Genomic DNA, 14,942 nt, shown 5'->3' on the forward strand with positions numbered 1-14,942 from the left:
TCACTGCTTAAATTCGGAGAGTATTACAACATCTGGCTTAGAGGAAAAACTAGGCATCAAGATCTGGATATGTTGTCCATATTACAACCTTAGACTCTGCCTATACAAAGGATCATTGAAGTCCGTGGCCACATGTGTACCATAATGTCTTGATACTCTGAATTGTGTTTTAATTTATGTTAACTCTACTCCTTGTTAGCTAAGGTGGTATACTTTGGACATGTTTTAGGTTGGATTGTTATTTTAATTCTTTACCTTACTTTCTGAAAGTAGACATTTACTGCTATTTTATGGTGTTATTATCTCATGTCATATTAGTTTGATCTTAGAATTAATTCTTGTCTTATTAACTTTGTATGTGTAAAGTTGAACTAAACTGTAACATTAAATAAATTATTATTAATGCAAGGGGGACCTTTGCTGACAGCCCATCTGCAGAGGGGCTGGCAAAGCATACTAAAATGCGACAACAGTTTGCACCAAGATCTCTCCCCCTCACCCCCCCCCGCCCCTGTGGTTTCAATAGACTTACAATATCCCAACTTCCTCAGCCTACACAAACCCTGTGCTTGTCACTCACTGTTTGAGAAGAACCGTGCACTTCAAGACCCCCATGCATGGAGAGAAAAATTGCAACCAAAAACTTTTGACATATTAGGTATACAATCAAACAATCCAGTTCTCAACTACAGGATATTCTGGACCAATAAAAGATTACCTTTAGCATGCAGTTCTGAAATGCTGGAACCTTCGAAAGTCGGGCTTCCGTAGCCAAGGCATTTTCCAACAAAAAGGATAAGTGCTGGCTCTCGGAGATCCCGGTATACTTCATGACCACTCCTGTATGGGCCAATTTCTTCCCAGTCAGGCGCAGCAATCTAAAGCAGAAGAAGTACAGTAAACAAGGTTAAATTACACAATGCTGAACATCTTATTTTCTGGTCACAACACCAAGCAAGGAGTTTACAACAGTCCATAATCTCCTGCTATGCCTTAAACTGGAGATAACCAAATCCATCACGGGATGCTGGAGAGTGTGTAAAATTATCAAAACAATTTACTAAAAAGGCCAAATGTACGTTTGATGCAGTCATGCGCAGTAGAGACTGCCTGCTTCGCCTGTTGTCACCGCCAGAGGGAGCTGTTGCCTTGAATTCTCACGCACTATGGCCTGTGTGAACGGGCTTTCACACTAGTTTAAAATGTTTATTCAGCATAGTTGTTAGATTGTAAAGATTTTAAGTTGTCACCCTCCCTTCCCCAAAACCGGTACAGGGTTTTTAAATTCAAAAATCTGGAGGCGGGGAAAGGGTTAACAGAGGGTCCAATTTCAGGACTGTCCCCACAAAACCGGGATGTTTGGTCACCCTATGCGTAAAGCCATATACAAGACTAACCCACCAGTAAAGTAAGGCTGAAAGTGTACAGTAACCGCCTCATGGTAGGAGAATGGCTGCATCAGCTTATTAGGGTGGAGTTGTGGCCATTTCACTGGGTCGAATGACTTTGGTAGGGGTAACGTGGTACCCTCCACCGCCACCCCACTAAGTGCTTCGCAGTTATAGCAGCAAAGGTACTCAACACGGTTGATGCATTAGATATCTAACATACACTTAACATACCGCAAATTTAGTTCGATCAGTATGGGACAATTGGGGTTTGAACACGGTGTAGTGCACCACTAGTAAAGTAAATTTTGCTGGAGTATGGCGGGCATCAAAACTCTTGGAGATGCCATACAAAACCTTCTGACAAAAGATAAAATGATCAGTACCATTAACCAATACTCCGCTCGACTCCTAATCTTGTAATACATTTAAATGTTTAAACTTAACTTGGAAAGCATACTATATCGCGTCTCCTAAATACTGCAGGGCCCCTTGTATATTTTGACAAATTTAAGGGGCCACTAGCCATGGCCTCCAAATTTTTGGCTGTGCCAACAGTATATTATCCAACAAAAAGCAGTGGCCACGCCCTTCAGCCATCCCCATGTACATATTCAGGTAAAAGAGCCATGGCATTTGGCCGTGCCCATATTTTAGAACACCATCAGACCACTAGCCATGGCCTTCTAATAAATACTGTATCCCATCCATGCAGTAACCAGGACTGTCCCTGCTTAGCTTCAAAGTGAGGAAGGGGCCGCCCCCTCTGGCCATGTTGCTCTAAAAAAGGTCTTCTAACTTGTGCTCATTTATTAGTCAACATGGCCCAAAGGGGCCGGCCCCTTCCTCGCTTTGAAGTCGAGCAGGGTCGGTCCCAGTTACTGCATGGAAGGGAGTCCTTGATGCCCATTTTAGTATGGACTACTGATAACTAGGGGTATGAATATCAGTGACAATGTTTTGCCCCCCCACCCACCCACACACACACACACTACCCCGAAAGCCTCCTTGCCTCCCCTGGCCTCTCCCATTCCCCTCAATGTTTCTGTGACAGTTTGCTTTGAAATGTCGGCTATACCAGAGGATGTGGGGAAATGTTAGTGTTGCAAATGTGGTCGCTAGCCACCTAAAATTCTCACTTGGTGTCCTCTTTCTTTCCACCTCCTCTATCCCCCCACCTGATTGTATGATGGTATTTGCATGTGTTTTTATGACCCATAAAAACCTTTTTTCTGCGTTTCATTTTCCAATACCCTCAACTGTAACGTTGTATAACCAAAGCAATCTCACACTAAGACGAGAAAAACAATGGCGGCTGTTTCTTCAGTTCCCCCTTCTCTTTTAAACATTTTAAAAGATACTGGATGGAATAACCCCAAAAGGATTGCAAGTCATTGCTTCGTGCCCCAGTTGTTTTGGACCTGGTTTAAAATCTGCCCAGCAGTTTGGGCAGTGTGGTCCGGCAATAGTACTTGCAGCAAGTTTATGAAGAAGCATTAAAAAAAAAAAAAAAAAAAAAAAAAAAAGTTGAAGTGGGGTCTTGTGTCTCTCTGGGGCCATTACAACCAGGCCATTGGAGAGCCTTTATCTTCGTATGGGGGGTGGGGAATTGAAAGCTTTGAGACAAGGTTCTAAGCACTTTCAAGTCGGGTCAAGTAGAAGGGTTGGTTGAATCATCTTGAAGCTTGCAATGAGAAAGGCAGCTCCTGGGGACCTATAGTGGCTCGCAAAGGACTCTAAAACCAGAGTCAGCTTAACAACTGGAAAGCAACCCAGAACAGTTGCTCGATTGCCGGTGAAGGATAAAGGAAGCCATTTTGCCCTTCCCAGACAGAACTTGTGGGGGCTGCCAAAATATATATATATATGGCCTCGAAGTTTGCGCTTGAAAAGAGAAATTGTGCGCTGCAATTAATGCTGCGGCGGGCGGGAGTACATTTTTATGTCTGGCTTATATCTTGCAAATATATATATTTTCCTTAGACAACCATATAGGATATTTATTAATTACCCACAGGCCTAGTAGGAGGGCATCATTTTGCGCAGTTGCGGCATGGGCTGCCCCAAGCTAAAGGCAGCACTTGGAACAGGGCGTTTCAATAGGATGCTAGGCAACATGGCAGTTGGGGGTACTGCGCGTTCCTACAAACAGCGGGACAGCTGTTGAGCGTCAGATGGTCCGAGCAGTTACAGGCTCGCACTATACCTTTTAGCATGGAGTCCTAGGAGAGGGAGCCTGTTTAGCAGCGCACATTTCCCTAAGCAGAACTACCAACATTTTGGGTAGCAAAAGGCACACACAAGACAAAAGTATGAAGAGAGGCCATCTGCACTAAGAGTCCTGATGCGGCTTGTGCTATACATCCCCGATTCAATCATCAAGGATATGGCCCAGCGCAAAAGCTTTGGATTCAACACTGCATGGACATCCAAGGTATTTTTTTTTTTTTTTTTTTTTTTTTTTTTAAATGGTGTATAGCCCAAACCACTGCAAATCTCACAAATGTGACCCAGTTCTCTTTTTGTCAGGGACCTGCAAAGATAGAAGGGGCTGGAACCACCACCCGCCTAAGTTTAACACCACAAAAACAAAAAAGGAGGGTTGGCAGGGAGGGGGGGGGGGGGGCAACCGACCAATACTTATTCTGGTGAACACACCCCAAAGTGGGGTCATAAGAGGAGTTTAAAAAAATAAATTAAAAAAAAAAAACAAAAAAAAAAAAACGAACATGAAGGCGTGTAATGCAATTTAACCTATATTGTAAGTGTTTCAAATAATGTGTTTCCATGTACACTGATAGGAAGCTGAAGTGCTTGCCAGAAGACTTCTTTGGGAACCTCTCAAGAATAAGAGCCTTCAGCACCACAGGGGATGTTCTACTTAAGGGACTGCTTCTGGGTATTGTATGGCATGTTCTACCATTACTAAAACACCCACATGGTCCATCCCCATTTTCTTGAAAGGCCACCCCAGCCACTGATCGTGGAGTTAAGGGGCAGGAGGGGAGGCAAGGGTCTTCGTTGCCCCACCAGATGCTTACAGAGTGCACACATTCCTCGATTTCTACGCCTATCTGAGGCCAGTAAAAACGAGCAGACAACTGGCCAGCGGTCTTGGTCACTCCTAAGTGACCTAGTAACCTGCCAAAGGAATGGTGTGTGCAGAGTCCAGTAGTAATCGCCATGGCACAGGGCTGACTAACTATCGCTGCTTGCACCCTGCCTCAGTTCTTGGGCTCCCTGGTCTAGTGGCAACAAATCGCTCATTGTGGGATTCCCACAATGATCATGGTCTTTTCCACAAGAGAGTGATTGATTATTGCCCGTTTCAGTCTGCCCATTCAGTCAAATCTCCCTTCATTTGGGTTAAGTCCCACAAAGAAAATCTCTTCAGTGTTGGTGCCACAGACTAGGCCCTTGTTGTGGTGGAGGATGTTCATGTTGTTAGTCCCGAAGACACAAGAGCGATAAGAATCTGGCAGTTGCTGGATATATTGGACGATCAGTATCTAGACAATGTACTGGAGAGATGCGAGCTTAGTTAATAGAAAGCTCAATTATTATGCACTTGCTTCAGCGGGGGCGATTGTGCACGACAGGTTTGAGACCAGCAGGCCAACTTGGCACTTCCAAGCATATATTAAAAAAAAAAAAAAACAAAAAAAAAAAAAAGTAAAAACATTTAAAATCGCATTGGAGTAATAGCGGTTGTTCCAGTGCTTCGATGGATGAGGAATTGGGCTATATGTGTAAATTGATATATTTTGCTTGCGATATGAATACGAAGGCAGCATGGGGGCCCACTGGTCCAACAGCATCCCAGAGACTGGGGAGGGTACAGGAGCAATATAACTATTGTGCTTCAGCACTGGCTCCTCCCAATTAGGAGCCTAAATAATTTTTTGGGATGCAGAACATGAAAAATTCAGATTGAAAACAAAGAAAATAGCCAGTTAACATGGTTAAGAAACTTCTTCCCTCACGGAAGACACTCGTCCCATTTCCAGGCTCCCAAAATGTCAATTCTTAAGCCTCCCCGATCTGACCTAGAAAGCAGTGCAAATAAACACCCCTTCAGCCTTTTCTTTTAAAGATCTGTGTTTACATAACTGTACTGGCAACATTTAATTCTAGGTAGCAATCAGGCAAAAAGCCCCGTTCAAGGTTTGAGCTAAACATGTAGAAGATCCAAAGAAGTTTGAATGGAACCAATTCCCAAACTAGCTTAGTATTGTGCACACAACTTAAATCACTTGCTCAGTGGTTAAGGAGTAACTAAAAGTATTCGAGTGGTGGAAACACAAGCTAAAAAGCAATGCTGACAGAACCAGCACCTTCATCCTTGTATGGCAGTAGCGCTCCGCATCTGGTACTCAGATTATTAGTCTTTTATACTGCATGAATCATCATCATCATCACCACCACCATGAACTTTAAGCACTCAGCATTGTCTTTCTAAAGGCATATTGTGCCTGCTCCTTCAGACGGCAACCAAACCGTATTCTGTGCAGTGACAAGGAGCGAGTAACAGGGCCAAGGACCATGTAAGAGTGGGGGAGAAGACAAACAAAAAAGGAGAAGAAAAAGACAGCTTCACTTATTGGCCAGCAGAACCTTTATGGTGGTATTTGGAAGGTAAGTGGGGATATTACATTAAGTCACGGTGTGAATGTGTGATCGCTTTGAGATGTACACATATACGCCGAGGTGTTGTGGTGGCTACTAACCAGATAATTATATAGGATTCCTGCTGATGTGGAAATGTGGTACAGGGTAGCCCACTGACACGTGTCAGAGCCAGGAATTCACTGTATGCAGAATGAGCGCTAGGTGATTCAAACAGGAGAGGGCGAAAAACATCCCATACCAAATTGGCTTCAGGTAGAGAAGAGAACAAGGGTCATCCATATATGCCAACTTGGTAAATAAAGTCACTAGAATATAGTAAGAGTAGGGCTTGCAAAATCCACTAGCCCATTCACACTGGCAAGGAGACTGGGCAGATTCCATTCGCATGGTACTTTACCTTGCTGGCAAGTTTGAAACTTGACATTCACTTCAAACAAAACGTGTTTGCAATAAATGGCAAATAAGTATTTTCAGTGTGCTTGGCTGCTAGCATTGCACCAAATATGAAGTGGGCGTATGGTGGAATGTACCATTTTACAGAAAGCACTGGTAAATTTGTCACCATGTGCAGGTCTAGTGAGGTTTTTGAGAATGTGAGTCAGAATAGGAGTAAATTACATTAAACGTAAGGATGCAATATAATGCACAGTGGGCTAGATAAGTTAGGGGAGGTAGAGGAGAAGTATAGAAGCGTGGACAGAAGGAGGGCTGCGAGTGTCACATTCTAGAGGAAAAGAAGTGAGCAATATCATTAGCAGAAAAGGAGGAGGTGCTGGATATTGGCTTGGGAAGTGTGAGCAAAGATTGGAGGGTAGGAGATTAGGTTTGTGAAGTAGAAGGATTTGTCTGAGTCCAGTGCAGAGGTTAGGGCAGCAATGGAAACTTTGTAGGCTAGAAATAGGGAAGGTGTCTGTAGTTCACCAGTATTGTAGGTCAAGCGCAGGTTTATTTTTGGGATGAGGGGTGTCTGAATTTCAGAGGTAATCTAAGGCCGAGGACGGGAAGGTGTGAATGTGCAAGGGGGAGGAAGGGGGGGGGGGATGAGGGAGGAGGGGGGGAGAAGTAGTGTTGGTCAGTGGAAGGTCCTCAAACTTAAGGGGCAAGAGAATCTTGTCTGAATTTCCTTAGTCATTGAAGAGGGGAGATGAGTAGAAGGTGGAGGGACCAAGATGTTAAAATTAACAATGAAGTGATCAGATGGGTCCATGGCGAGGTCAGAGGAGTGTGAGGTCCAAGATGCCGAAACCAGTGCTGCAGCTGTTCAGAGATGAAGGGGTGTGGTCTATTCTTTGGTTTGTGGTTGCTGGGAGACCCAGTCCGGGGTCTGAAACGCACGGAAATCCGTTCTCCTGTCCTTCCCAGCCATAAAGGTTTGTACAGAGCGCTTTCAGGGTTCCATCACCTCCAGTGAGCAGGGTCGTGGGTACCGGCGTCTCAGTTGGCCTGTGCAGCCAGCTGGTCACCCCAAGCCGGCCCTTTATGGTTAAGGAGAAGGGCATTACTCGTTCTTGGAGCTCCTGTCTTCACCTCTCTTGTAGGGGACGTGGAGTAGACCGTACTCCCACTCATGTTCCAATGAATCCTTCAAGCAGTGCTCAAAGAGGAATCGACCATGGGGCTGGTTCCTTTTCCTTATATAGGCAACATCCTGCAGCACATTGTTCCAGAGCAAGACGGTGAAGGGTACAATCAAGGCTGCACTAACTATTGTCTTTTACATGGGCATATGGACCCTTCAGTAACATGCATGCAATGGATGGGGGATGCAGAATAACTGCCACCAAATAATCAAACCAACTCAGGAAGATGGAAAAGGTGCCATTTTATAAACTATAACAGGGAGTTACATCGGTTATAAACTGACTGTTCGAGCTCAGTGCATTTATCATATAAACATCTTTATATGTAAAACAAACATCAGACATGACGTCATACAATGTGGCAAATAGAAAACCTATGAAAGGCTGTGATAGGCTTAAGCGGAATAACTAAGTATACATTGTATAGGAACTAGAATTGTGATTGGCTGCCCACTGTCAGGTGGACACCGTATGCCTACCTCTAAAAACATGTCATCTTCAACACTATTAAGTACACAGGTTATCTTTGTTATACGGCCCGCTATCATTGGTTGGCACAACCGTGCCATGTCTGTGAAATTCGGTTCACTTAGCAGCACATAAACCCAGACCCATAAGGAGGGCTTGGCTTTACCTCACCACCCAATTAGCCCAACATCTCTCATCACCTATGCCTACTGCCATAAAGATGGTCTTTGGACATGGCCTTGCAAAGTATCCATGTCTCTGGGAATATATGGGAGTGCCAGCACTCACCATCATTGTTCTAGTACTCCATGCTCAACTCTATTTCCATCCTTGGCTCACGTGACAGGAGACCGCGATTTGGTCCATTTTGCAGCATTTAAATGTATCAAATCTAGCACTCTTGGTGTTCTTTCTTTGCACATTAACATGGGATGATTCAGCTTCACACTTTCACTGCCTTCAAGCATAGATTACAGACTTTGGCTGCTTCAGCTACAATACCAGGCCAGACAGCCTCGCCATTCGTTTCGACAATCTCAGTTTATTTTTTGCTGCAACACAGTTTTCACCTTTACTCTCCATGGGTCCTGGTTTACTAAACTCATGTCCAGTTGAAGATTACTCAAACTACTTGCGTTACAGCATCTGTACAGTTATTGAACGGCTTGCATTTTCTGCAAACTTCTTTTCGCATATGAAAGTTTACTCGATAACTCAGTCATCAGTTTCTGTAAGAGCTATGCATTCTCTTCAGTCCGTATCCTCAGGGCGTCACACTCGTCTTTCGTGACGTCACAGCTCCTCTCTTTGCTCCTTTTCATATTCCTTCAGGGAGTTCCTACCTCAGATTATCGTCTCTTCGGGGAACCATTCAATAGAGCTGTCTCAGTGGGTACCTTCTTTCGAATACCTGCCATGGTATGGTCACAACAGCTGTTAATCTCAGGCTTCCAACATATAGGAGGCAGAATTTCCTGCAACTGCTCCTCTACACCACCATAGCCAGAGTGCCTAGACTGCAGAGAGTGGGAGGGGGCAGGAAGTTTGAGAGCCCTAGATAATAGTTGGGGAGACCCTCTTGCACTGAGGCTCCACTCTGCATTACCCAAACTCCACCCTCTTCTTCCATCTTCCAACATCATAAAGGTCTCGACTAATCAGTACATTGGTGTGAGGTGGCAAATGTGAAATTAGGACAGTGAGGCACTGGTTCCCAAGGAGTCGTACCTGCTCCCTGTAGGGCAGGGAGGCAACAACCCTTCCTGAGCTAGATCCAACATGGTTGTTGGTACACCTAGCACAGAGTTAAATGCTCACCGGGCCCCGTCATGAATGAGTCATTGTCCACCAAGGTAATAGAATGACAAATCCTTGTAGATGTATAATTATAATCTCAGTAGCCACCATGTCAAAGCCAGAATGGCTAATATTAAGATATTCCATCTGCCACAAGGCTGCTGGAGTAAACAATTCTATTTGGAACCAGTGGTGCATAGTTATACAAAAAAATGACAAAACAAAAAAAAAAAAAAAATCCACTGATGACTGTTGAACATTGTGCTCCAGCAGCTTTGTTCAGGAATGCACTGGACCTTTGATCTAGCCCTACTGTCAATGCAGGGTGGCAGCTGTCGATGTCAGGAGACGGTCCCAAAGTGTTCCGTGCCAAGAAGCAATATGCTTTTTGGCATGGAACATTTTGAATGTGGTGCCCCATCTCACTTTCAGAATCATCAACAACTACCTACAGGAGTGGGGTTGTACACCAGATTTGTGCCAAGCCATTTAAAGCAAGCTTCCAGGGCCATGCAAAACCCATCCAGGGGTTCCAGTTGTAGGCAAGAACAAAATGTACCCACAATCAATTGGAAACATGTGACCCATCAAAATACTTGGCGCCTCAAAGCCTCGTTGCCATACTTTATAAGATCCCAACTTACTCCCACGCCCTTCGAATGAAGCGGTCAAAATGTCCAGGAAAATACAGATTCTGGACTATTTGCAAAATATTGCATCAAGATTTGTTGCAGTGCTCAGTTATTAGCATCTAAAAATGCGGTGTGCCTACAGCGACTGCAGTTTAACCTTTAACTGTAAACTACTGGGTTGATTTGATACAACTGAGAGGTGGATGGTTCCAGAATATTGAAGGCCAAACACAATTTCCTGTCGATTTGGCGCAGCCTTCAATTCTGAATGATTTGGGGGCGGCGGTGTCCCCACCCACCCCTTCAGACCCCTTGTTCCCACAACCTTCTGAACTGGCTGCATTGCTATAAATCAGGGGCTCCCCCTCACCCCCGACCATTCCATCACAAACATTTGCTCTCGTCCCCCACACAGAAACAGACACACAACACTTACCTGGTTCGCCCAAAACCACCCTCTTCCCAGTCAGCCCCTTTGTGCACATGTGTGGCACTGGCGAGGGGCATGGCGGTTCGATTTAGAAAGACTGCTCGAAGCAGTCTTTCTAAATCTACTTTCCCGCGAAATTTTGAAAGTGGTTATTCACTGGACAGACAAGCAAACATTGGCAATGCTAACAGTTTGGGCTTTTGTGCAGGCATAGGAAAGGCACTGGCAAGGCATCGCTTTAGTGGCCTTAATTAGCCATTGTTTGTAGCATGTAATAGCAGTGCCTAGCAAAAGGTTAAAACTTTATGCACACGCCCAAAATGTTGGTTTTGCCAATTCTTGCTTTAAAACAGGACCCCATTGAAGGACAGGCGGAGTGCTTATAAAAATCGAGTGGCTGAAGGAAAACCTGCTAAGACATTTTTATTAAACCAGTAGAGCATTTACAACTCCAAATTCATAAACTCTCAGAAGACTACTTTGAACGAACACTGGCAGGAACTTTGAACGCAAACCAGATGGTAAGGCTTGATCAGACGAGCTCAAAGAGTTCCCTTGGCGAAGTGTTTTGGGTGGACAGAGACAGGAATGCCATATGGATTATCATGGATATGGGCAGACAATGGATGTCACATAACCAAACACCTACAGACTGTCCCTCATATGTCATTCCTCCCAGTCTGTACTCCAATGCAATAGTTGAGGCTTCTAGGTGTCACAAGGGACACCCAATAGCCCATTCTAAAGTGATATATCTACAGCACAAAACAATGTTCACGAATTGTAGTTCCTAACACAATCACAACTATGCTAATGACATTACCCGTTTCGTAATTGAAAGAGACGTGGAAAAGGTTTACAGTCCATTTGTGCTGGTCCTTGCACCTCATCTAGCGTGAGACACCATTATTGTTTAGGCATTTTTGTTGCTCATGCATATTAACCGGGAGTAAGCCTATCGCTTGCACTGGTATACTGTTCGTGGCATCAGGAGCAGGGCATGTCAGTGGCTTAGTTATGGTTGCTTTACGAACCACATCTGTTGAATGTTATTTTTCACTGCAACCATAACATCCGTAAACCAAATTATAACATCCGTAAACCAAATTATAATGTATATCACAGCTGCTATACACACTGCGCAGGACAGTGCCTTGAGCAACCCGGACGGTCCAGCCTCCACCCTGAAGAGACCACATCAGCCGTGGCCCGGAAAATAAAAACCCATGTCACCTTGACCACCCTGTCTAAAAAGATGACTTTAGAGACCATCCTGGGGCCAACTACACTAGACGTCATTCCCACATCAGACGTCGATAAAGTCATCAGCAAATGCCTCAGAATGGTGGGTGATGATTTGAGGATGAGCTTAGGATGACAATGAATATGCTAACATCATCCCCATTTTAGAAAACTGTTCCTGATGCATTTAGAACGACTTGCTGATCACTTCAAAAGATTGTACGTTTGTCCCTGATGATTTGGGGAGGACCTGCTGATGAGCATTGCCATGAAACAGGTTTTTTCTTGCTGATTTGGGGGATGACTTACTGATTACTGCAGAAAGAGTTTGTAGGATGATATGCGGAACAATACAGATTGTCATTATGCTTTTGCTTAGTTGCACTTATGCTGAATGACCCCTCCCCCACTGTGGCAAGTGTAAAGCTTGAGACTATGTTGGGCCAGAGCGGAAGCCAGAGGCCTAAACATAGCATGCACCCCCTGGGTGAGAATCTTTTGTCATCCCAGTCAAAAGCAGGCCCCCAGCACCCTCACAATGCCCAATGTGGCATGGGTAAAGTTGGAGACTATATTGGCCCAAAATAGAAACCAGAGGCCTAAGCATGCCCCCCCCCCCCTCGGTGAGAATCCTTTGCCATCCCAGTCAAAAACAGGAACGGAGCACCCTCACAATCAATACATTTCCATGCTGACTGCACCAGTATTAAAAGTATTCATTTGCGCTCCTTCTCACAGTATTCATGTTCGCTTTGCGCATAAACAACCATAACCAAAAGGACCTCCAGGATAAGAAACACAAAAGAAAAAAAAACACAAGATCCAAAAAAGAAAGAAGCAATAAACAAATGGAACCACAAAGTCCCATCAACCGAGGTCTGAACTACCCACAACCTACCAAATACAAGCAACAACAAAGCACAAATAGCAAAGACTAAACCCAAAAGACCAGGAAAAAACAAATCGAAAGAGGAGGCCCACTCAAGGAACATAACCCACACATCATGCCTCACCACAAGAAAGACAAAGAAACCAGAACAGACAATAATAAGAAAATCCAAACCACTCAGGAAGGCACCGACCAGCATGATCTCACAACCCCAAAAAACTCAACAAACATCTGAGATGGCCCAAGGAGACATACAGAGCAAAGACAGATACATTGCTCGCCACCTGTCCACATACGACAATGTGGTAAATAAAAATGGCACAGCGCCAACGAACCTGACAGCCAACAAGTGTCACGAATACAGACCCAACCAGGACAACAAACTGAACACGACAACTAATAAACCATCCCAACCCGGTCTCCACCATGGACAATACCCCAACCAGAACAAGGGACAAATGGCAATCCAGTGGTAGCTACCCTATTTAACACCCAGAACAAACCAACCGCATCATAACCTTTATCGGTCTACTCGACAAAGACTGACTGAACAACAAAGAACCACACCACCCAAAAGACTCAACCGGGGAAAACCCACCTGGAACAAAATCCAACCAACACAACAACGTTCAGAACAAATAATGCTAACACCACGAAAGGGAAATCAAACGAACTACACTGCAGCCGCCTCAACGTTAGATCCATGGCAAAACACTAAACAGAAATCAATTACCTCCTAAGCGAAGGAGGCACAGACATGGTCTTCCTTGCAGAAACCTGGCTATCAGACAACTATAAAGCCATCACGACCGAAGCAATACCAGACAATTATAAATGAACACACTCCAACAGAGAAAACAAGGAGGAGGCAGAATCTCAATTATACACCTGAGCCTCTCGAATCATCACAACCAACGCAGAAGACTATGAACCCGTCCTAATCAAGATAGAACTCAATGACCAACCCAACATAGTATTCCTCCCGATATACAGATCACCTTCGTACAACGCCAACAAGGCTGCTATCAACCCACCACAACAAGCTAGTCATACTGGGAGATTGTAACATGGTTCGAAAAAGAAAGTGTACAAAGCATACTCGCTCTGCGCTCTTCTGGAAACCTTGCAGTTCAAGCAAAGAGTAACTGGATCCACCCGCGACAGACACACCCTGGATGCAAATTTCCAATTTCCACAGCAAAGAACTATGCGCATTGACGGATACCATTCTACGTCACTCCCTAAACCAGCCTACTGGCCGGGACATAAATACTACACACCAGCAAGAAAAGAAACTGTAAGAACTTAGAGGTCCTAACAAACCTTCTAGACACAACGGTTCCAAGCGGAAGAGATCCCACCGATACATAGATACAACAGAAGACACACTGAACAATTGGATCACCAAGGCGCTTGAGAAATTAGCACCAGAAAACATTCAAAGCAACACCAAAAACAACTGCCAGCAAAATGGTTCACAGAAGAACTGAAAAAAACCAACCGCAAAATGGAAACAAAAAAAGAATAGAACAAAGGCAAAATAAAATACCAACGACAACTCAAACTCATACCCCGGGGTCTGGCGCACATCATAAATAAAATAAACAACAAACTCTACAAAGCAACAATCCTCAGAAAAAAAAAAGACAAAAAAAAATAAAAACACACATACACACCCCTCTAGTACACCACAAGAATAGAAACCCACAAAGAACTCAAAATCAGATTTAAAAAAAACCTCTTCCTGCAAAAATTCCATCACCCAAACACAAACTCTTTGAGACAAAATCACCAACCACCTGAGAGCAAAAATACACAATTCAGGAGACCATCAACCTAGCCGGGGCAAATACACCGTGGACCACAGACGAAAAACAGAATACAGCAAAACTCATCTGCCTAGAACCAATCAGAGGAAACTCACCACACCAATCTTACAGGAGCTCAAAGGAACCCCTGCTCCCCAGACGTCTTCAAAGGAATCCTCAATCACAGAACCCCAGCGACACGCTTCTGAAACCCACTGAATCCATCACTCAAAAGAGGAATAGTACTGTCCTCCTTCAAATCAGCATACATCAAACCACTGACAAAAGATCCAAGCAACTACATACCGATATCCAACCTGCCATACCCAGCAAAGATCCTGGAGAACCACATCAACAAAATCCATCTTAAACCCGTCGAAACAATCAGAATACTCAACCAATCACAAATTGGCTTCAGACCGATAAAATGGGATGAACTGAAAATAAACGCAGACACTCAATCGACGTTCAGCAGCTTATGGCACAATCAGCCACACAACACTAATACAAAGATTGATGGAATGTGGCATGCAGGAATCCACACTAAAGCGGCTTACCTTATTCCTAACAAACCGAACGT

At 44.3% G+C, this 14,942-nt stretch overlaps 1 protein-coding gene across 1 annotated transcript in view; it reads right to left on the reverse strand.

The window, feature by feature from the left end:
- The window catches only part of CCNI2 (cyclin I family member 2), a 60,269-nt gene that overhangs the window by 34,399 nt on the left and 10,928 nt on the right, over positions 1-14,942 (reverse strand). The window contains exon 2 of the mRNA XM_069652500.1: positions 719-878. Within this exon, the coding sequence (XP_069508601.1) occupies positions 719-832 (114 nt within the window). The 5' untranslated portion in view covers positions 833-878. The remainder of the gene's footprint in view (positions 1-718; positions 879-14,942) is intronic.

This window comes from Ambystoma mexicanum, chromosome 3p, assembly GCF_040938575.1.
Source record: "Ambystoma mexicanum isolate Mex_15411 chromosome 3p, UKY_AmexF1_1, whole genome shotgun sequence".
In the NCBI taxonomy this organism is placed as follows: domain Eukaryota; kingdom Metazoa; phylum Chordata; class Amphibia; order Caudata; family Ambystomatidae; genus Ambystoma; species Ambystoma mexicanum.